This window comes from Jaculus jaculus, chromosome 9 (genome assembly GCF_020740685.1).
Source record: "Jaculus jaculus isolate mJacJac1 chromosome 9, mJacJac1.mat.Y.cur, whole genome shotgun sequence".
NCBI classification, from domain to species: Eukaryota; Metazoa; Chordata; class Mammalia; order Rodentia; family Dipodidae; genus Jaculus; species Jaculus jaculus.
In genome coordinates this window covers 41,149,005-41,173,039 of record NC_059110.1, presented here as the reverse complement: position 1 = coordinate 41,173,039, position 24,035 = coordinate 41,149,005, and the positions used below count along the sequence as shown (strand labels likewise).

Genomic DNA, 24,035 nt, shown 5'->3' with positions numbered 1-24,035 from the left:
ATCTGCCAGGTCCCAGGAGAACTTGCAGAAGCAGCAGCAACATAAATACTACTCTTACTGCTAGCCTGACAACCAGCTCCAGGATGATGGTGACAGATATGGTGATCAATCAAAATCTATGAAAGCAGAAGCTCAGAGGCTACAGAGAGCTCAACACTAAACCAAACTAACCACAGGCCTGCTGTGGCTCACGGAACACTGTGGAAGAGAGGACAGAAAAACTGCAAGAGCCACAGAGTAGGTAGAAATACCCTGAGACACAGTCCCTTACAACCCCACAGGGACTGGCTGAGGTATTCATGACCCCACAGTGAATACCATAACCCCACTGAGGAGGATCTCAGGGAGACAGAAGCCAGGGTGAGGGGAATAAAAGAATATAACCTATAATAAATGTAAAACAAAATTTAAACAAAACAATTAATTTTGGCAACATTAAGGTCTTAAATATAATAGTGAGTTGGAGAAGAGCAATGAAAAGGAAAATGGACATTTATATTACTGAAAGGAAAAAGAAGTCTTATAAAATACATCCAGAACATACCATGATTGCTAAGGTCAACAATGTATTCTTACATGCAACATCACAAACTACAAACTCAAACCTCAAAAATCAGCAAAGTACTGAAGAAAATACATTTTCACAAATGAAGGGTGACTTTATTAAACACATCATCTTTCTCTCCACTATTCTAGACCATCAAGTTTTCCCATTCCTTTTCTTTGAGGAGAATGTACTAAATGACATTTATGTAAAGGTATATCAAAGTCTGCACTTGCTTAGAATAGAAACATGAGCACCCATCTTTGTCAAGATTTTGCTGCCCCTAAGCGGATGCACCCAGCACAGAACATGGCAGACTAGAATGGAACCATCACTTCCCTCCTTCAGGATCCTGCATGCCTATAAATGTAGCCTGAGACTAGGAAGGCTGAATAAACCTCCCTCCTTCAGGATACTGCAAGTCTATAAATGTAGCCTAAGACTGGGAAGGCTGATAAAGTTCTAACATGGCTAAGACAAGCCAGCCCTAAAACAGAGGTTTTAGGTCAAATTCCTTGGTAATAACATTTTCCCGGACCTTGGGCCTGAAAAAGAAACAATCACCTGTTCAATGAAAGGCCATTGTCAGCTGTCTTGTTAACAAGGGAAATGACCCTGCTCCTGTCTTGTTTTCCCTGACTTACATCCTCACTTACGCTCTTCTCACCCATCATCTTGTATAAAAATCTGCCTGGCTGTAAATATGCCACTGTAGCCTCATACCAGGGAAGAGGTTTGTAGTCATTTTGCTGCTTGACCCTGCGCCTCCCTGGGCTTCAGACTTCATCACCAGGAAGGCTGGGGCCGCTGCTGTGCTGCAATTAAAAAAATCAGTGAGGCTGTCCCATTTTCAATAGCAACGGAAAAAAAAAATTAAATACCTTGGAATAACACTAAAAAAGGATGTGAAGGAACTATAAATGAAAACAAAAACACTCAAGAAAGAAACAGAGGAGGACTTGAGAAAATGGAAAGACTTCCCATGCTCCTGGATAGGTAGAATTCATATTGCAAAAACAGCAATTCTACCAAAAGCAATATACAGATTTAACTCAATACTAATAAAAATACCAGCATCATTCTTCACAGAGATTGAAAAAAAATGATCTCAAAATTCATATGGAATGGCAGAAGGCCTTGAATATCCAAACATATCCTCAGCCAAAAAAAAAAAAAAAAAAAAAAAAACACCTCAGTTGGTATCACCATACCTGATCTAAAGCTATATTAGAAAGCCATGGTGACAAAAACAGCATGGTACCTGGATAAAAACATAAACAGAGACCAATGGAACAGAAATAAAGACCGAGACCTAGGGCAAGCAACTACAGCTCCTTGATCTTTGACAAAGGTGCCAATAATGTAGACTGGAAAAAAGACAACATCTTCAACAAATGGTATTGGACAAATTGGATGACCATATGTAGAAAAATGAAATTAAACCCACTCATTTCCCCCATATACAAAAATCAAGTCCAAATGGATTAAAGATTTCAATATAATTCTTCAAGTACTGTAAAAGAAAAAAAAAAAAAAGAACAGGAGGCACTCTCCACGATATAGGGCTAGGAAAAAAACCTTCTGAACAAAAAAACCTCAAAAAACTAAACAATGATCATCTCATTAGATGCAGAGAAAGCGTTTGACAAAGTCCAACATCCCTTCATGATAAAAATCCTACAGAGACTGGGAATAGAAGGAACATATCTCAAAATAATAAAAGCTATTTATGAGAAGCCTACAGCCAACATATTACTAAATGGGGAAAAACTAGAAGCTTTTCCACTAAAATCAGGAACATAACAAGGGTGTCCACTGTCTCCACATTTATTTAATATAGTTTTGGAAGTCTTAGCCATAGCAATAAGGCAAGAGACACACATAAAAGGGATACAAATTGGAAAGGAAGAGATCAAGTTATCATTATTTGCAGATGACGTTATTCTATACATAAAGGACCCTAAAAACTCTACTATCAAACTGATAGAGCTGATCAAAACCTACAGCCATGTAGCAGGATACAAAATAAAAAAAAAATCAGTAGCCTTCATATATGCTAACAACAAACACAAGAGGATGAAATCAGAGAATCACTCCCATTCACAGTTGCATAAAAAAAATACCTTAGAATAAACCTAACCAAGAAAGTAAAGAATCTCTACAATGAGAACTTTAAAACACTCAAGCGAGAAATTGCAGAAGACACTAGAAAGTGGAAAAACATCCCTTGTTCCTGGATTGGAAGAATCAATATTGTGAAAATGGCAATCTTACCTAAAGCAATCTACACAATTAATGAAATACCTATCAAAATTCCAAAGGCAAGCCGGGCATGGTGGCGCACGCCTTTAATCCCAGCACTCGGGAGGCAGAGGTAGGAGGATCTCCAAGACTTCGAGGCCACCCTGAGACTACATAGTGAATTCCAGGTCAGCCTGAGCCAGAGTGAGACCCTACCTCGAAAAACAAAAAACAAACAAACAAACAAAAAATTACAAAGGCATTCTTCATGGAAATACAAAAAACAATCCAAAAATTCATTTGGGATCACAAAATTCCTTGAATATCTAAAATAATACTGAGCAACAAGAATAAGGCTGGTGGTATCACCATACCTGATTATAACCTATACTACAGAGCCAGAGCCATAGTAACAAAAACAGCATGGCACTGGCACTAAAATAGACATGTAGATCAATGGAACAGAATAGAGGACCCAGATGTAAGCCCAAGTAGCTACAGCAACCTGATATTCGATAAAAATGCCAAAAATACTCATTGGAGAAAAGACAGCCTCTTCAGCAAGTGGTGTTGGGAAAACTGGATGTATATCTGTAGAAAGATGAAAATAGATTCTTCTCTCTCTCCACACAGAAGAATTAAGTCCAAATGGATTAAAGACCTTAACATCAGACCTGAAACTGCTAGAGGAAAAAGTAGGGGTGTTGGCAAAGACGTTCTGAATACAACCCCAATTGCTCAGGCAATAAAACCACAGATTAATCACTGGGACCTCATGAAATTATAAAGATTTTGCACTGCAAAGGACACGGTGAATAAAGCAAAGACACAAACTACAGAATGGGAAAAAATCTTCGCCAGCTATATATCTGATAGAGGATTAACATTTAGGATATACAAAGAACTCAAAAAGTTAAATAATAAGGAATCAAACAAGCCAATCAAATAATGGGCTATGGAGCTAAATAGAGCATTCTCAAAGGAAGAAATACGAATGGCATATAATCATCTAAAAAAATGTTCTACATCACTAGTCATCAGGGAAATGCAGATTAAAACTACATTGAGACTCCATCTCACTCCTGTCAGATTGGCAACCATCACGAAAACAAAGGATCATAAATGTTTGCAGGGATGTGGAAAAAGAGGAACCCTTCAACACTGCTGGTGGAATGCAATCTGGTCCAGCCATTGTGGAAATCAGTCTGGAGGTTCCTAAAACAGCTAAAGATTGATCTACCATATGACCCAGCTATAGCACTCCTAGGCATATATCCTAAGGACTCATCTCATTTCCTTAGAAGTACGTGCTCAACCATGTTTATTGCTGCTCAATTTATAATAGATGGGAAATGGAACCAGCCTAGATGTCCCTCTACTGATGAGTGGATAATGAAGATATGGCACATTTATACAATGTTTATACTCAGCGGTAAAGAAAAATGAAGTTATGAAGCCGGGCGTGGTGGCACAAGCCTTTAATCCCAGCACTAGGGAGGCAGAGGTAAGAGGATTGCCGTGAGTTCAAGGCCACCCTGAGACTCCATAGTGAATTCCAGGTCAGCCTGGGCTAGAGTGAGACCCTACCTCCAAAAACAAAAAAAAAAAAAAGAAAGAAAGAAAGAAAGAAAGAAAGAAAGAAAAATGAAGTTATGAAATTTGCAGAAAAATGGATGGATCTGGAAAGCATTATACCTAGTGAAGTAACCCAGGCCCAGAAAGCCAAGTACCACATGTTCTCCCTCATATGTGGATCCTAGCTTCAGATGACTGGGCTTCTGCATGAGAAGAAAAATACTTAGTAGCAGAGGCCAGTAAGTTAAAAAGGAGATATAAAGGGAAGAGAAAGGAAGGGAGGAGGGTAGTTAGTGGGTTGGTATTGTATATATGTAAGTAGAATGATTGAGACGGGGAGGTAATATGATGGAGAATGGAATTTCAAAGGGGAAAGTACGGGGTAGGTGAGGAAGCTTATTAACATGGGATATTTTTTATAATCATGGAAAATGTTACTAAAAATTGTGAAAAGAAAAAAATAAAATTAAAATAAAATATAATAAAAATAATCAAACAACACACTCTAAAAGTGGGGCAGAGAACTAAATAGGGAGTTCTCAGAGGAAGTACAACTGGCTAACACACACTTAAGAAAATGTTCAACATCCCTAACCATTAGGGAAATGCAAATTAAAACAACTATGAGATTCCACCTTACCCCAGTAAGGATAGCAAACATTAGAAAAATCAAGTGAAAACTAGTGTTGGCAAGGCTGTGGAGAAATAGGAATACTTTTTCACTATTGGTTGGAATGTAAGCTGGTCCAACCACTGTCTCTGTCTGTTGAGATCAAGTCCAGTGTGCTTTCTCCTTCACTTTCCTTACAGACTGAATTAACACTTTGGAGATAATATAATCCAAAAGTTGACTTATTGACTAAAATCACAATGCTCTTTGGAAAATAAAGCAAACAAACTAACACAGTGTTACCCTGCTGAAACTGAGCAGATTTTCCTGGATGTAAATCCATCAACGTCTCTCATTACACAATGAGAACTCTACTTTGAGACCTCTTGGACCCTATTCCTTGTGTGATGGTGGTTGCCACAGAGCCATGTCTGCCTTTGAAAATGGCCCTCTGAAAATGTCACTGAAGTTCAGGACAATGAATAGGGCTCAGGCAGAGTAAGCCCTTTCCTTTCCTCATCATGAGTCCTGCCACCCTCCCTTTGATATATCATTGTGCTGTTCAGAAATGTGGTGGTTTGTTTCAGCTGTCCCCTATAAAAAGTTAGGTGTTCTGGATTCCAGGTTCCCCAACTGATGGCAATTGGAAATTAAAGCCTCTTGGAGGCAGTGTTTTGTTGGTGGGCAGGCGTGCCAGTGTTTGGCACACTCTCCTGTTGCTATGGTCCACCTTATGTCCACCCAATGCTCATGCCATTGTTTTCCCTGCCATTGTGGAGCATCCCCTTGAACTCGTAAGCCAAAATAAACCTCTTTTTTCCCCCCCAAATCTACTCTTGGTTGGGTGATTTCTATCAGCAATGCTAACCTGACTGCAACAGTAAAGTGGTACCAGGAGTGAGGTTCCTGCTAGACACCTGACTGTGTGGCTTTGGCCTTTTGGAGCTGATTTTCAAGAGAAATGTGGAAGTATTTGAAACCTTGGCCTAAAAGATGCCTTGCAGTACTGTAAGTACAGCTTAATGGACTATTCTGATCAGAGTTAAAAGACCTGAATGCAGTAAGAACTATGGACTATAAGGTTTGGCTTATGAGGGTAAGAAAGAGCTTTGCTTGGACTGGGCTAGCAGTCTGTGTGAGAAACTTACTGTTGTCCCTTGACCTGAGAAGTTGTGTAGGATTGCTTTTCATAGAAATGAACTGGTATAAGTAGAGGGATATGGCACAGAAAAAAAAAAAAATCTTTGAGTGAACTGCTGCCTAGTCAGCTGCAATTGAGAGACTACATCCTTTGAGACTGGGCCACCTAACCTGCACTGGGACAATGGGAAGAATGTAAACTCTTTTGAAGGGGCCTGAGTGCTCAAGGAGTGTCCTGGTCTTCAAAGTCTGGTTTGTTGCCTCCCCCTGCCTCGGATTAACAAATTGGCACCCTACTTGGTATTATGGAGTATAAGAAATGCAGGAAAGAGAGGGTCATTGAGTTTGCAACATGGTCTTGTGTTTTGGAAATGGCCACGAACAGTGTAAAGGAGGCTTGTTAGATGCCTGCATGGTGACCCGATGGAGGAGGATGAACCGTAGATTACAGTGGAGACCCAGTGGAGATGCCAGAACCACGAGATGGCTGCTGGCCCCAGATGAAGTTTTGCAGGACTGTGAGTAGTCTAGCTGAAGGGGCAGAATTAGAACTCCAAAGACTTGTTACTGGTTAGAATTATCAGACTTGGAAAGTTGTCACTGGCTAGAGTTGTTGGACTTAGAGCTAGTTTGGTGTTTGTCCTGTTTAAGTCATGTATTGCTTGAGTATTTCTTTGCTATGCCCAATGCCAGCTTTTGCACTGCATTTACTCTGTGCCATTATGGGTTTTGGGAGGATTTTTTTTTTTTTTTTTTTTTTTTTTTTGGTATTATGGCTCAGTTAAAAAACCTATACTATGGGGATGTATGAACATCACCAGAATTGATAAAACTTATGGGGACTTTTAAAGTTGGATTGAATGCATTGTATTTTACATCATGTATAGATATCAGTTTATGGGGGCCAGGGGAAGAATGTGGTGTTTGGTTCAGGTGTCTCCCATAAACATAGGTGTTCTGGATGCTAGGTTCCCCAACTGATGGCAATTGGAAATTAAAGCCTCCTGGATGTACAGTATTATTGGAGGCGGGCTTATGGGTGTTATAGCCAGTTTCCCCATGCCAGTGTTTGGCACACTCTCCTGTTGCTATGGTCCACCTTAGGTTGGCCAGGGGATAATGTCCACCATCTTCTCATGACGTCATTTTCCCTGCCATCATGCAGCCTCCCCTTGAGCATGTAAGCCAAAATAAATTTTTATTTCCCAAAAGTTGTTCTTGGTTAGGCAATTTCTACCAGCAATGCAAACCTGACTGCAACAAGACAAATTCTAGGTGACACTGTCCCCTTCTTCCCCTGATAGCAATGTCAGAAATTTGTGTAAACTCATCTGAGTGGAGGAATTTTTAGCAACTCTCCTGTACCAGTTTTACGGCAAGCACCTGCCATCACTTGTCATTCCCACGCTGACAGGCTGAGCTAGAGATCAAACTGGACTTGAAACCTAGACTGTCATTCACTAGCTGTTGCATAGCAAATTCCAAAAACCGAAACATTCTCTCCCAGGTAGAGACAGAGGCTCCTTAATCTGGAGGTGGGGGGGTGGATGGTAAATAATTCACAGGGCTCTGGAAGCTCCTGAAACTTACACACCTCCCAAGCCTCTTCCCCAATATGACATAAGCAAAACCACTCATGGGGAGAAGACTGTCCCAACTTCCAAGAACAGTGCTGAGCCCAGGGTCTGGCCTGCAGGGAACTCCAGGGCGCAGCTTTGCGAGTCACCCCCTGCCATGTTGGGCTGGGCTTTGGGGTGATGCAAGAACCTCTGAATCATTGCCATTCCTATCAGCAGCTCCAATAATTCCACTGGTTCACTAAGCTACAATTGGGTAGAATCATGTCTTTGGTCTGTCATTGATGCCTACCTGGAGTAAAAAGATGTTTGTTCACATTTGTGGGAACACTGATCACAGAACACAAGCTGTAGGGCTGTGAGCAAGTCACATAACCATTTTGTCTACAATTTTCTCTTTCGTAACAATAGCGCCTTGAAATGTTCATGTGCACAAGTGTATATAACCTTGCAGCTGAGCCCTCTACAAACATTCACTTGGTTTCACATTCTCCCCCTGCCAAGTTCACTCCCATGATAAAGGTTCTCCTTTTCCCTCCTTGCTCTTTGCCCTCATAGATACAGACCCACCATGACTCTGCTTCCTTTTCAGTAAGCCTTTTCCTTCGTTCTCCTTTGCAAAGGAATATCACTGCTCACTGCTACATTCCAACCTCAAAGTCCATCCCCTAATCTCCATGACACCTCTAAGCAAACCTGACCAGGGCAGGCTATCATAAAGCTAATGTTAGCATGTGTAGGAAGGGGGCCGAGAACAAGTATTGCATTAGGTCTCCTTTCCAAGTTATGTTTTCTATGCCCTCATTTTGTCTGTCATTTTAATACTGTCCTCCAAAATGGTCATCCTTACAGTTTACCAAGTGGTTTTCTTCCCTCCCTCCTCCCAGTTAAAAGCCTGGCCAGCTGGGCGAGGTGGCGCACACCTTTAATCCCAGCACTTGCAAGGCAGAGGTAGGAGGATCGCTGTGAGTTCGAGGCCACTCTAAGACTACATAATGAATTCTAGGTCAGCCTGGACCAGTGAGACCCTATCCTGAAAAACCAAAAACAAACAAACAAAAAATAAATCTGGCCAACCTAGTAGGGCAAGTCATGTGCAAAATAGTCTTCTTGTTTTTATGATTAGTATGCATGTTCTTCCTCAGGCCAAAAACCCTCATTTAATCATCTTAACACATTCCTAAGAGTGCTCAATCTTGTCATAAACACCATCTGCCTAAAGCTTATTCACCTTCCTGATATTCCTGTACCCAAACCCTGACCAGCAGGAGGAGACAATGAACATGAGCACCCCAAGCCCTTGCTTCCTGGCCAAGAACCTGATGTTCTTTAAGCTGTTTCCCTGGTTCCTTCTGTCTATCCTATTTACTCCTCTGAATCAGCAGGGGTGGGCAGCAGCAAGGAGGCTTACTGCAGCGGAAAGGTTTTCTTTCTTGCCAGGATGTAGTATCTACCAAGACCACAGCACCTTCTAATAGTTTAGGACCCTGTGCTCCTCCACTGGGTGACATTAGACAGGATTCATGTCCTGTCTGGCCAGTCACAAGTTTTCCTCAACTACAGTTCTTCTATATTAAGGATGGTCCTTCTCCAAAAGGTTCTGACTTGGTCCACTCTGAAGCAAATCCATGTGTACCGCCAAGGGAACAATTTGTCTTTTCTTCATTTCTGTCATAATTCCCATGCCTGCCCCTCACTTTAAGGTCTATGATAACCTCTGGGTACTTTGGTATGACTTCCCCATACCTACACATGAAGGGAATGACCACCGTCAAAGCAGATGATGAGCAAGGAGTTTCTTTCTCCAGCCTCTGTCTATATGCCATGCTTCATTACCCATCATCCCAACCTCTAGTTCAGGTGTAAAATGCAACTCAGAATCTTGAGCAAATTGCTTTCTTTATGTATTAATTCTGTCAGGCAACTAAAGAAGTCTTGACTCCTCACAGTCCATGTCGTGATCAGCCTATCCTTTGGACCTGTATTTCAGAAGGAACACGAGTGCATCCTTTACATTATTCCCTTGGTGTTTATATTTTAGGGTGGGTTAGAAGTCCTAAACTAGAACTTGAATTGATTGTGGATCTTCTCACTTCTTGAGGGGCAAAAATTCTATTGGCTACTGAACTCTTGCCTCCATTAGCTGTGAAAACCACTATCAGAACCCACCTGTTCTGTTAAATCACGTCAGTAAAAGTCTCCTCACTGAAACGTCACAGTCTAACCTCAAAGGCCTATAAGAAAAGTAGCTTCCAATAATCTATGAAGTGGAAACTAGCCATTTAGAATAAAAATAAAATAAAAAAGAAAGAGAGGAGAGAGAACATACCTTCCTTTTCAACCTCTGCTTCAAAAATGTCTCTACCTTTAGCCCTGAGCTCTGTGTTTAGTTTCCACTGACCAATATTTTATCAATGATATTTTTTAGAACATAAATGTCTGTCACATTTTTACTTCCAATCTCGAAAGGACTAATTTAAAATTTACTAAATAGCAATTATAATGAATTAGAGAATTTCTTTCCAAAGAGTTTAACTAGTGGGGGAATTTTCATACTTGGACTTACATTCAAACAACTTACACTATTCTAAAGAAAGCTATCTATATGTACATGCTAATGAGAACTGAAGCCAACATGACTATTGTCCTTATGGTAAACAAGACAGGACATGAACCAGAACTAAATTGTTATTCTTGTGTTAAACAACATTGAGAATAAGCTGAAACCAACTTTCTGTTTAAACCAAGACATCTCTGCCTCTAGAAGACTGTAAACCACCTTATGCTGTACATACGCACAGCCTGCTGGAGCCCCTCCCTCATTATTCTCACCAATTCTAAGCTTTTAAGTTCTAACCCTGATGCAGTTCCATAGCTGCCTAGTGTCACAAGGTCCATCTCAGCATTGCCTGGCGTAGGCCCTGAAACTCTAAATGGATCTAAGGCCTTCACCCTCCTGAAACACCACCACAACTCACTAGCTGGTGTCCTACCCATGAACTTAGCTTTGCTTCAGCCAGAGATTTTTCCAGTGGGCTTTTGCAGAGTCAATAATCAACACTGACCTCTTCTCGCCTATGTTTTTCTTCTTTGGGGATGTTATCTGCTGGTGCTATGTCCCCAACGATGCATTCTGCCATATCGTGAACCAGGGCTAGGCGAATACATCTGATCAGGCAAGAAATGTTGAATAATTACACAGGATACCATTCACTACAAGTTTCTCTTCCATATTATCTTGACGTTACATGATATATTTTCCTTTCTGCACACTCACAGAATAATTTAATGCAGTGTTTACTAAAGTAATTATATTGCACCAGCCTACAATAGTTTTCAACCCAATCTGCTAGTGAATAGTTAACATAATACATGAGCGTACGAGGGAAATGGCATTCATCTGTTTTTTAATGCTGATTTCACAAAGCCCACTTTAAGAGGGTTATAACTTCAAATTGCAAAGCCAGGAGATGGTGTGGTTACAGTATTTACTTAACACAAAATTTAGAAGAATCAATTCCCACAATGTACTTACAGTACCAAATGAATCCACATATAAGTTAATGGGCTCAGATGGGCAGATCTGGAATTGAATTCAGCTACCAACTTTTCTAGCTATGTGATATTTGCCAAATAATTTCATTTCTTTAAATGTTCTATTTTATCATGTTAAAAATAAGGGGGTAACATGGCTAGGGACAGAGCTTGGTGGCACAGCACTTCCTTGGGTTCAGTTCTTAGCACTAAACACAAAATGATTACAATTCTTCATAAGGGTGATATGAAATAAAATTATGTTCCTCACACACCTTAACCATTAAGCACATTGCTATGCTTAGTAGTGAGTATGAGGATGAAAAAGGCAAGCAATGAGGGAAATGACCCTTAAGGGCTGTTTCATGTTCTCATTGGGTACCAACCCAGTGAAAACTCAGCAGCCTCCTAGGGTTCCTTGTATCATTTCTCCCCCACCCCCTGTTCAAATCTCAGACCATCTCTCTCTGCCTTCCCTTTGGTCTTGTGCAATTTGCTAGAACTGTTACAGTTCCACACCATCTGCAAGGTAGACTCCTTCATGAGTCCTTTGCTGCAATCAAGTGACTCCCTCTGCATTCCTATGATATTCCTTTGTTTTCCCACCATCAAGGCCTTGGATTCTACACCTTCTTTCTGCAAGCTGTGACTTCTACTACTTGACCCTCATCAAACCTTCAGAGCTCAACTCAAACCACCTCACTCATGAAGGCTGTCCAGGAGCAGGTGATCTCCACTACTCTCAGAATGCTTGGCTTACCTCCTACCATAACTTACCTGATTCCCACCCCCTCCCCCAAGATAGGGTCTCTTTCTAGCTCAGGCTGACCTGGAATTCACTATGTAGTTTCAGGAGCCTAGTACCCACAGCGATCCCCCTACCTCTGCCTCCTGAGTGCTGGGACTAAGGGTGTGCACCATGCCTGGCATATCTGGTCATGTTTAAAGAAGCCACTTTGGGCCAGTGTATTGCACTTACTGTCTTCTATGTAAACTTTTGTCCTAGGGTCCCAAAGCATTTTATGTACTTGCTTACTAGCTAAAAGAGGGTGTTTCTTTCTCAACTACATACTGCACATAAAACTAAAACATGGTACCTCACCAATGATGTTAGTATAACAAGGATCAGAAAAAAGCAAAACATGTACTAACCCTAAGATATAGAACTTAAGGGATGGTGAGATGGCTTAGTGGTTAAGGCACTTGTCTACAAAGTCAAAGGACTCAATTTCAATTCCCCAGGACCCACATAAGCCAGATGTACAAAATGGTGCATGCACCCAGAGTTCGTTTTCAGTAGCTGATGCCCTGGCAAGCCCAGTCTCTCTCTTTTGCTCACTCTCAAATAAATAAATAAAAATAAAAGACATTTTTTAAAAAGATATAGACCCTAATGCCTATCTTTAAGGCCCTAACTTCATACTCATATTTCTTTTGAGACCAACAGACTCCATTAACACACAACCTGGACTATATTTTATAATAACAGAAGCATTCACCTTTCTGAGGGGATTTCCCATATCCTGAATCTATGAGGTTGGCTTTTAAATAATTGTTCTCAGCATATAAATTGACCTACAGGAATTTTTTAAAAAGTATTTATTTATGTACTTGAAAGAGAGAAAGAAAGAGAGAGAATGGGCATGCCAGGGCCTCCAGCCACTGAAAACGAACTCAAGGTGCACGCGCCCCCTTGTGTATCTGGCTTATGTGGGTCCTGGGGAATTGAACCAGAGTCCTTTGGCTTTGCAGGCAAATGCCTTAACCACTAAGCCATCTCTCCAGCCCAGACCTACAGGAACTTGACAGAGATCTTAGTCATGAAATGGTGCATATATAAAGAGACTCTCATAAACACCCAAGTTCAAATAACTTACCTATCTTTGTTAAGATGGTCATCTTTGGTCACCATGGCCATAACTGCCATCCTGTACATGTGATCTGACACGCTCTCTGGATTTTCCACATTTCTGTATACCCAGCCAGTACGTGGGACTCTCTGAAAAATAAGAATTTTTAAAAAAAGACGTTTTAACTTTCTTCTGTTAACTAAAGTTGCCAGAAAAGGGTTGCATAGAGTGATAAAACTCCTGTGATCACAGAAAGGATGTTGCAAGGTCAGAGCCTAATTACCTTGGGCTACCTTAGCACCTCAATAGCCATTTATTGCCCACCTCTGTCTCTACCCTGCCATCCTGGTGATGATACGTTGATAAGGTGTAATCCTTTTTGGAATGTACTAGCAGACCACCAGCTTCCATCAACCCAAGGGCTAAGAACATCATTAGACAGCTCCTAAAACCTATGGCAGAGATCCCTGGTGCCCCCACCCTTTACTATCTGCCTACCTAATGGTAAGACAATGTATTTGAAAAGTGCCTTGATTTACGACTTTCTTTTGTTCTGTAACTATAAAACCTTCAGGAAATTGTTAACACAATGGAATGTGGAATTGGGCTAACCTGAATCTCTGTTCTCGGGCCATCGTCACTCATATTTGGCTCTAGAATGAACTATTTCATGTTCCCTTTGAGGTGAGAGCTGGGTCTTTGGCCACATTTCTATGCTGTTGATCAGCTGTCCGGGGATGGCTAGTAGCAAGGCCATGTGTTTAGAATCTATTTAAAAAATGCTTGACTTGCTGGGCGTGGTAGCACACACCTTTAATCCCAGCACAGCACTTGGCAGGGAGAGGTAGGAGGATGGCCATGAGTATACCCTGAGATTACCTAGTGAATTCCAGGTCAGCCTGGGCTAGAGTGAGACCCTACCTTCAAAAACAAAAACAAACAAAGCAAGCTTGACTTGAGGTAACCACAGTGCCCAACATCTGGAATCAAATGAGTGAGCAAAAAGCAATTCTGAAGGTGAGCAGTCAAGTTGTTCCACGTCACTGAAGTACATATATGCAGAAGCCTTTTAGACATAAAGGCAGAACTGGTGCGAGCCATGGTGGAGCAGGCCTGTAACCCCAAGCATTCAGGAGGGTGAAGCAGAGGGGCTATATTGGAAACCCTCCCAAAACAATCACCAAAAGTAAATTTAGGCCTGGAGAGATGGCTTGGCGGTTAAGGTGCTTGCCTACCAAGCCTAAGGGCCAAGGTTCAAGTCTCCAGATCCCATGTAAACCAGATGCACATGGCGATGCATGCATCTGGAGTTCGTTTGCAGTGGTAGAGGCTCTGGTTTGCCCACTCTCTCAAGTTCTCTCTCTCTCTCTCTAATAAAGAAATAAAAATAAATAAATCTTTTTTAAAAAGTAAATTTAAACAACAAAGTGAAAACATGTATTCTCCTAACAGAGTTGCAGGTGTCTCGCCTTCAAACAATCCCATCTTACTCATGCAGGACTACTAGCATGAACGATATGAACTTGAACATGTGACAAACTTCTAAATTCTGAAGCACAACGAATTTCTAGTTACTTGATCTACCACCAGCCAGGCCTCCTTTTATTTCGCGCACGATGTGGCCACGTGGGTGCATTTTCTCCCCGCAGCGTCCACACTCCTGAAGCATTTTCAGTCCCGGTGGCAGAAAACTGATTATCTCCTCTCAACTTGGAGATAGGTCACGGGAGGAGCCGGTTATTTATAAACGAACTCCCCAGGAGGGCGGCCCGGGCCTTCGCGGAAGTGACTGCGGCGCTGCGCGCCCCTCCAGCTCGGGCCGGGGTGGCGGGCCGGGGAGCGGGACGAGGCCGGCCGCCCGCTCTCCTCGAGCTCACCTTGAGCTGCCCCACCAGCCGCAGGAAGCGCAGCAGCTGCCCGGCGCTGCCGGAGGAAGCCGAAGCCATGCGGATGCGCTGCGCCGCGCGCCAAGCTCCTCCCTCCGCGCTGCTACCTCCGCCCTCCGCCCTCCTCCCTCCGCGCTGCTACCTCCGCCCTCCTCGCTCCTCCCTCCGCGCTGCTACCTCCGCCCCCCTCGCTCCTCCCTCCGCGCTGCTACCTCCGCCCCCCTCGCTCCTCCCTCCGCGCTGCTACCTCCGCCCTCCGCCCTCCTCCCTCCGCGCTGCTACCTCCGCCCTCCGCCCTCCTCGCTCCTCCCTCCGCGCTGCTACCTCCGCCCTCCTCGCTCCTCCCTCCGCGCTGCTACCTCCGCCCTCCGCCCTCCTCGCTCCTCCCTCCGCGCTGCTACCTCCGCCCTCCGCCCTCCTCCCTCCGCGCTGCTACCTCCGCCCTCCTCGCTCCTCCCTCCGCGCTGCTACCTCCGCCCTCCGCCCTCCGCCCTCCGCGCTGCTACCTCCGCCCCCCTCGCTCCTCCCTCCGCGCTGCTACCTCCGCCCCCCTCGCTCCTCCCTCCGCGCTGCTACCTCCGCCCCCCTCGCTCCTCCTTCCGCGCTGCTACCTCCGCCCTCCGCCCTCCGCCCTCCTCCCTCCGCCCTCCTCGCTCCTCGCTCCTCCCTCCGTCCTCCTCCCTCCTCGCTCCTCGCTCCTCCCTCCTCCCTCCTCGCTCCTCGCTCCTCGCTCCTCCCTCCTCCCTCCTCTCTCCGCCCTCCTCGCTCCTCGCTCCTCCCTCCGCCCTCCTCTCTCCTTCCTCCTGTTACTCCCTCCCTCCCTCCCTTCTCTTTCCTCCCCACTCCTGCCTCTCTCCCTCCCTCTCTCCCTCCCTCCACCTCTCTCCCTCGCGGTCCACCCACTGCGAGCTCACTGCTCCTCTCCGCTGTCGCTCAGGCCCTTCCTTCTGCCTTGCCTTCGCTGGTTCCCGGCTGCAGCTCAGACACGGCGCCCTCTGTAGCTGACAGTGGGAGGCTCCTACCACACACCACTGCGTGGACTCAAATACTGTGGGAAGGAAGGCCTGTGTGCGTTTGAAGGAAGAGGCAGGCTAACAATGCATCAAATTCTTGCCCAAAGAATTTTAACAGAACATTTTAACAGAAGACAAGGAAAGTACTTGGGAGGGCGGGGTCAAGAGTGGCCGAAGTACTTGGAGGTTTTTGGAGGAGGCAGAAAATGGGCTAGAGAGGAAGAGCCAGCCCACGGTGCAGTCACAGCCTCCCAACATCTCAAGTGGTGAAGGATCCTGCAGCCCCAAAGATGGTCAGCATCTGCCCCAGTCATGGGCCCGTGGGGGGTGGTGGTGATATGCTAAAGATAGATCGTGAGCAATGAGGCAAAGGGAGGGAATAAAAAGAAATCTCTCATAACAGGTAGGTCTGTTGTGCATGACACTAAACCCTGGGGGTTTTATGTTGAGTTTTATGTTGGTCCTTGCTTCTTTCAAGTTGTGACCTCTTGAGTCAGGCCAAGACACTGCACTTCGGAGTATAAAATGTGTGCGTTTCTTAAACATGGGCCTTTATAGAAGACTGTAATATCCAGTGAGTGTCTTGTGACTATATGCTCTTTCTACTAGGGAATGGCAATAGCTCCATTTACTATTATTACCATGGACCTGTATTGTATAGTTACAAACTACTGGTTCAAGTTAATCTTGACTCCAAGATGGTAATCATGTGATGCCTGGAGGAGAGAGCCAATGCTGCAATAACATCCCTGCCATGGTGGACTGAAACTCTGAGCAAAATCTTCAAGTTCCAATATTTGACCACAGTAGAACAAAACCTGACTAGTGGAATGATAGACCAAGTTCCTGCTCTGTGGAGCTTTTATTACAGTGGAAGAAAGATATCATAAGGCGAAAGTACCACTATATGTTATGATGAATTTTGCTGTCAAGTTATTTGGCTTAATGAGCACCTGGAAGCTTAGTAAAGCACAGGAGTGCGACTGTCAGGAACTTTCCATAGAGGATCAACTAAGAGGGAACGACCTTCCCTGTAAAAGGAGGGAAAGGAGAAAGCCAGAGGGTGAAGGCATTCTTTTGCTTCTTTATTTTTTTGACATGTGGGCCACTCTGCTCTGTGGCACTCTCCCCACCCTGCTTGATTGAAATCTTTGAAGCTGGGAGCAGAAGCAAATCTTTCCTCCCCTAAGTTCTTGTGCCAGTTATTTCATCACAGCAGCAAGAAACCCAATGCACATGCTAAGAAATACTCAAGAGAAAAGAAAAATAGAATAATGTATCTAAAGATAGGGAGTAGAGGGGCTGGAGAGATGGCTTAGTGGTTAAGGCATTTGCCTGCAAGGCCAGAGGATCCAGGTTCAACTCTCCAGGACCGACATAAGCCAGATGCACAAGGTGGTACATGCATCTGGAGTTGTTTACAGTGACTGGAGGCCCTGGTGTACCCATTCTCCCCCCACTTCTCCATCTGCTTCTTTCTCCCTCTCAAATAAATATTTAAAAATATTCTAAAAAGATATGGAGTGGAAATTATATAAGGCACGCTGAGAAGCCTGCACTCTTATGGTAATATTTGAAGAGAGTATCCAAGAAAACAAGTGAATCATGAGGATATATGTGGGCAGAAGATTAGGAGAGATTTAAGTAAAGAAGGTTCTGGATAGAGGGAGCACAGACAGATGCAGGTACTTAGAGACAGAAGTACAAGCAGTAGTTTCCAGGGAAACAAGGAGGATGTGTGGTCAGAACAGAACACTGGGCTGGAGGAATGGTTCAGTGGTTAAGGCACATGCCTGCACAACCTAACAACCTGGGTTTGAGTCCCCAGTGCCCACAGATAGCCAGATGCATAAAATGTTGCATGTGCCTAGAGTTCATTTGCAGTGTTTGCAGTGGCTGGAGGCCCTATAGTGCCTATTCAGTCTCTCTCTTTTCTCTCTATATCTCTCCACTTGCAAATAAATAAATTAAATTAAATAAATAAATAAAAATAGAACTTAGAAAATTATGTTATCGTTATGACTTTTGTATTGTATTATTGCCTTTAATCTATTTTGTGCCTAATTTATAAATTAAACTCTTTTTATATTGTTGTACATATAGAAAAACATACTATATGTAGGATTCAGCACTGTCCTTGATGTCAAGAATCTACTGAGGAGCCGGAACATGTCTCTCACTGACAACATAATAGCTACATGTTGAACTTGAGATACAGCCTTTAAAGGTGAAATAAGATTTGTGATAGATTAGATGGGGGATATAAAAGAGAGGAGTATTGTATAATTCCATTGTATTTTGCCTAATAAAGAAGACAGAGTTGCTACTTGCTGACTGGGGAAAACCATAAGCATAGGTTGTAGATAAACGTAGGAACCAGGCATTTTATTTTGTTTTGGTTAAGATAATCTGTCAGAGATTCTAATAGAGATGTGACTCGGAGTTCAAGGGAAAGGTAAACATTTTGCATCATCAGCAAGTAACGTTGATCGTAACCTATGAAACTGTGAAACTGGGTGCAGTCACCTGACAGTGTGCAAGGGTGAAGAAAAAAAGATATCTAAGGATGGATCCCTTACAAAAACCATGAAAAAGAATCCACTGATATAAGGCTAGGATTAAAAGACAGCTGCATCTCAGAAGCCAAATTAAGAAAATACTTATAAAAGGAAAGAATGTTGTCAACAATGTTATGTCAGATAAGAACCCAGGTTTGATTACCAACCTCCATGTCATGGGTGACCTTGACAAGACCAGTTTTCAATGCAGTGGAGCAAACAGAACACTGATGATGGTTCTAGATAAAATGGAAGTGAGTAGGGCAATTCATTTGAAATAAGATGAGCATGGGGGTAACTGGAGAAAAGAATTATCTTAATGACAGTAGATATCATTATTTTTATAGGAGGAGAGAAGAGGGAAGGGAGACATGCATGCATGCTGGTGTTGGATGAGGGGAAGAGAATGCAGTAAGTGTATAAGACGAAAGGCTAGCCATAGAAAGGAGTGTGACTCATGCACCCATGATACAGGAAGAAGGGAGTGTGCATATTGACTAATAAATAGCAGATGTGGTCACATCACAGGCGGCTATAGGCAGTTCTTCTGAGTGCTTCAATTTTCTTGCCAAAATAAGAGGGTCCCATGTAGGCCAGTTGCCCCACTCTTTCTCTCTCTTTATAGGTCACCTACGTAATGCTATTCTTACCTAATTCAGAGACCCTGTGCTCCTTTTCTCTACCCGAGACTGCAAAAAGAAAAGCTGTCCTTTTGAATGATACATGACTGTCCTTTCTAGTATGATTGGTGAAGTACCAATCTGCATCTAATTTCAAAGGGGTCCTGTGAAATGCAATCTTACCACACTCCTAGGAAGAGAGGGGCTACAGGACTTGAGAGGAGGTCGAGACCTTGGAGATTTATTGAGCAAGAAGACATAAAATGGTTATTTTGGAGAGTGAAATGGCAACAAGACTGAATATCATTTAAGAATTAGATAAGTGTCATGGTTACGATGATGCCCTGAAGCATTTTGTGATGGAAAGTGGTGGTTGATTAAGGAAGAATCAGAGGAAAGAAGTTGGGTCTGTTGGGGAAAACAAAAACAAGCCAATAAGAAGCACAGGAACATAAGGAAGGACACTTGATTTTCATATCAATGAAGCCCAGTGTCAAGAGGGGAGGGTGGCTGGGAAGCAATGAGACTGTGAGCCCTATGGGAAGTTCACACCATACCTTATTGGGTTTCTTTGGAGCCATTGTGTTCCCATCTTTTGCCAGCACTGCTTTGATTTCCTTTGATCTCCTCATTTCTGTTGACTTTACCTAATATACCTGTTATTCTTTAGATTTTAAATGTTACACAAAGACCTACATGACAAAGGCATGTAGTCACCAGTCTTGGCACTCTGGGGAGGTGGAAGAACCTTTAAGAGGTGGAGCTTTGTCATGATTGTAATCTGAACTCTCACAGGATCATGTTTGAATGTTTGGTTCCCAGTTTGTAACACTCTTTAGAAGGCTTCTAAGAGTTTAGGAAGTTGGTTTCCAGGGCGGGCCTTTGAAGGTATAGTCAGCCCTAGTTCCATTCTAGCTGTTTCTGCTTCCTGGTCTGCTACTATGTGAACTAGACCTTCTGCATCTTCCCTCCACCACACACTAACACCCTCTGTTTTGCCTTCTCTACCCTAAGAAACTATGACCCTTAAATCTGTGAACTAAACTCATTCTTCCCTCTCTTCTGTCAGAGATGAGAAAATGAACTAATAAGTCTACTGTGAGGAAAACAGATTGTTTGGGGAGGTGCCCTTCAAACGTATGTTGGGCCCCCCCTCCCCTTTCTCACTCTTTGCTGCTCAGCTGTCATGAAGTGAGTGGTTATCCTCTATTATTGGCTCCTACTGCCATGGTGTGCTGTGTCACACAGGTCCAAAGCAAAATTTCCAAGTGACCTGAGTTATGCTCTCAAACTATGAGTGAAAATAAACCTTTCTATCCTTAAGTACATTTGTCAGGTATTTGGTCACAACAGTGAGAGAAAAGCAACAAAGCTGATGAGGAAAAGCACCATTTGCTTGAATCCCTGGGCTCAGCATACACTTGCAGAATTTGCGAATAAACTAAAATTTACTGAAAATTATATCACTTTAGAATATTTTTCTGTAACTTACATGGAGAATTTGATAAGACAGTACATAGTAGTAGAAGTAGACCGATCTGAGAAAATTAGCTCTGAGATCATTCACAATGCACAATTTAGAAACTGACCAGAGAATAGAAACCAAGTCTGACCAAAATCCTAGCTCTTTTATTATTCTCAAAATATTCAACATACTTTTGCTTCTGCAGATGATACATTTCTAGGTTGAAAAGACAACATTTTACTTTACCTAAAAACTGTTTTCTAAGGATTCATTTTTATGCTTATAGATTAATGCTGCTCTCAGCTTAGGTCAGATAAGCTACTTTTTGCAGTAGGCAGCCATTTCTGGAGAGATGTAAAGCTCATCAGTACTGAGAGTGAGTGACTGTTGAGGGCACATCCCTCAGTGGCATGTCTACATCACCCCTGTAAGGCTCAGGGAACACTATGGAAGAGGGACCAGAAAGAATGTAAGAATGAGAGCATGAGGAAGAATGCTGGGTAACACTGTCTTCTGAACATGACATGGCCTGTGTACTCACGAGCTCACAGCAGCTACAGTCATCTGTACAAGACTGGGCCATTAACATTCTATCATGAATGGTAGGGGGCTCATGAACCCTCCAGCCCCCCCCCCCCCACACACACACCATGAGCAGTTATTGGCTGCTAGAGAAGGGAAAGCAATTTTCTTCAGTGTTGTAACTTGTATATTGCCCGTGCTCTGGTAAATAGTCCTGTGGTAATGCAAGCATCTTGAACTGAAATCAGTGGGAAAAGGAAGAAAGAAAGGAAGGAAGGAGAAAAACAAAAGTCAAAAATTCTTGTTACAGTTACTTTCTTGTTGCTAGGGTAAACACCCCTCCAGAAAGCACCTTATGGGAAAGAAAGGGCTGATTTTAGGCTTATAGATTCCAGGGTAAGTTTCATCATGGAGAAGAAGCTGGCTTACTCCAGCATGCATCACAGCAGACCTAAAAACAATTCCAGTAACCACCAATTGCCAGAGCTAAAACTGGCTCTAAGACCACACCGTAGGGCTGGACTGTGAGATCTACCCTCCAGTGACACACCTCCTCCAGCAGGCTGCAGGAGACATAAGTAGACTTTGATGAAGACAATTTTAATTTAAAATACCCCATACAAACCACCCCAATTATCAAAGTAGAAGTAGGACTAGTTGGGAAGAAAGAGTTCTGTGGGATGGGGAGAGGAACAAGAAAATGTAATGGGAGTGAATCTGGTCAGATTATATATACATATATAAAAATTGTCACAAATAAAAGTTAAAGAATCATCATAAAAAGGTAATATTTGATCTGTGTCAATGGCTCTTTGACCTAGACTGATTTTGCCCCAAGGGGACAAATGGCCATGTTCAGGAAAATTTTTGGTTGTCATTAAGTAGGAGAAGGGGACAGGGGTATGAGTACCAGGAAAGCTCACGGCTGTGTTAAAATTTTTATAGGTCACATGACAACATCCCACAAAAATCACTGGGCACAAAGTGTCAACAGTGCTAAAAATATGAAACTGCATTCTATATATTCAAGAAGAAAATAGTCAAAATTATATTTCTTGTCTTGTTGATGAGTTATAATCAGCAGAAAATTGATGCAATATTTACAATAAAGTGAATGAAGAAATAAGCAAGTTTCCTATGGCAGCTCCCTTTTGAAGTACAGTGGAAAGGCGCCCAAGCTTTCCCCTGACAGAGGCTCTGGCAAGATGAGGGGAATTAAAGGATGACTTTGATCATTTATGTAACTGGGTTGAAGTAGAGCAGTTCAGCTCAAAGAAGATAAATGTAGGATATTAAGGCTGGGAGGGGAGGAACATCACAAAAGGAAAGTTTGTTCTGGGAGAGGGGTTGCCCTTTGTTCTGTTTTGCCACTTTCTTGCCTGTGGCAAAGCTTTGGATGCAGCCCCAGTCAAAGGGTTCCAGTAACTTCCCCATAAATCCAGCCATCAACTAAAGAGCTTTGTGCTCAAAGGAGCAGCCTGGGAACCAAGTCCAGGGGTGGAGGAGGGCGCTGGTGACAACACTGTCTTCTTTCTCATTATCCAAAAAAGCTGAACAAGGACAATTTTATCATTGATTCTCCAAGCCAATCACTATTGATAATATGGTAGAGCCACTCCTGAATACTTCTGAGTTACAGAGTGATAAATAAAAGATGTGTAAAGATAACTGTTTTGTTTTTTCCGAGTCAATAATCCATTCCACCAGTTTCTGGTAAGCCTTTAGACACCAGCAGACAGCAGTATTGCAGCACTGTGGAGGGGAAGGCTAGAGGACCATGGGCTGGAGGTCAGCTTGATCTATAGAGACTGCCTCAAAGACATCATCATCACCACCTCCACCTCCAACAAGAATGCAAATAAAAGTCCATGTGACTTCTTGCACAGTGGAACTTGTTATTCAGAGTAATGTGAAACTTCTTCTGGGCTATGGGTCACTCATATATAACTCAAAATAAACTATTGTTAAAGTTTTTCTTTAAAGCAGAGTTGCTGTTTTATGTTGACTATCACTACAGACTTTCATAATTGTACAATAATCATTAGGAATTCCATCACCTTATTTTTAACATAGGGGTTTGACTTGAACGACTTGAACTTTATTTCTCTAGCGTGACCAAGCTGTGGCTTGACAATATTTATCTGCTCACATTCTAGGAAATGGAACAGGAATTCCCAATGAATTTCACAGAGAATCTTGAGGCCTACCACTGCCCTGGGAGGACCTACTCAGACCAACATGCATCTTAAATATAAATATAATGACACAGCAATTCTCCAAACGCAAAGAAATAAAAAATGGCCTGTACTCTGTGGTGATATTTCCTTTAAAAAAAAAAAGTTTGTCTGTTTTTTATTTATTTATTTATAAAGTGAGAAAGAGTGCACCAGAGCCGTAGCCACTGCAATCAAATTCCAGACACGTGTGCCACCTTGTGTGCATGTGTCACTTTGTGTATCTGGCTTATGTGGGTTCTGGAGAGTTTAACCTGGGTCCTTAGTGTCCTTAAGCTTCCTGGGCCAGCCTCTTAAGTGCTAAGCCATCTCTCCAGCCTGACATTTTCCTTTTTTAATATTTTTATTTTTATTTATTTATTTGACAGAGAGAGGGAGAGAGGAGAGAGAGAGAGAGAGACAGAGACAGAGAGAGAATGGGCATGCCAGGGCTTCCAGCCACTGCAAATAAACTCCAGATGCACGCACCACCTTGTACATCTGGCTCAGGTGGGTCCTGGGGAACAGAGGTCCTTTGGCTTCACAGGCAAGCACCTTAACCGCTAATCCATCTCTCCAGCCCAACATTTTCCTTTTTAAAAATACGGTCGCTAGGCATGGTGGCACAAGCCTTTAATCCCAGCACTCGGGAGGATGAGGTAGGAGAATCACTGTGAGTTTGAGGCC

The 24,035-nt window shown here is 42.9% G+C and overlaps 1 protein-coding gene and 1 long non-coding RNA gene across 2 annotated transcripts in view; one reads left to right on the top strand and one right to left on the bottom strand.

Moving 5' to 3' along the window:
- Hddc2 (HD domain containing 2) overlaps positions 1-15,065 on the bottom strand; it is a 28,092-nt gene extending 13,027 nt beyond the window's left edge. The window contains exons 1-3 of the mRNA XM_004651346.2: positions 14,949-15,065; positions 13,099-13,220; positions 10,753-10,855 (exon numbers count right to left, since the gene is read on the bottom strand). Of these exons, the coding sequence (XP_004651403.1) occupies positions 10,753-10,855; positions 13,099-13,220; positions 14,949-15,017 (294 nt within the window). The 5' untranslated portion in view covers positions 15,018-15,065. The remainder of the gene's footprint in view (positions 1-10,752; positions 10,856-13,098; positions 13,221-14,948) is intronic.
- An 800-nt stretch (positions 15,066-15,865) lies between these two features.
- Positions 15,866-23,442, top strand: LOC123463321. The gene is made up of 2 exons (XR_006638874.1): positions 15,866-16,263; positions 23,292-23,442. It is a non-coding gene; the product is annotated as an uncharacterized LOC123463321 (long non-coding RNA).
- The last annotated feature ends 593 nt before the right edge of the window (positions 23,443-24,035 follow it).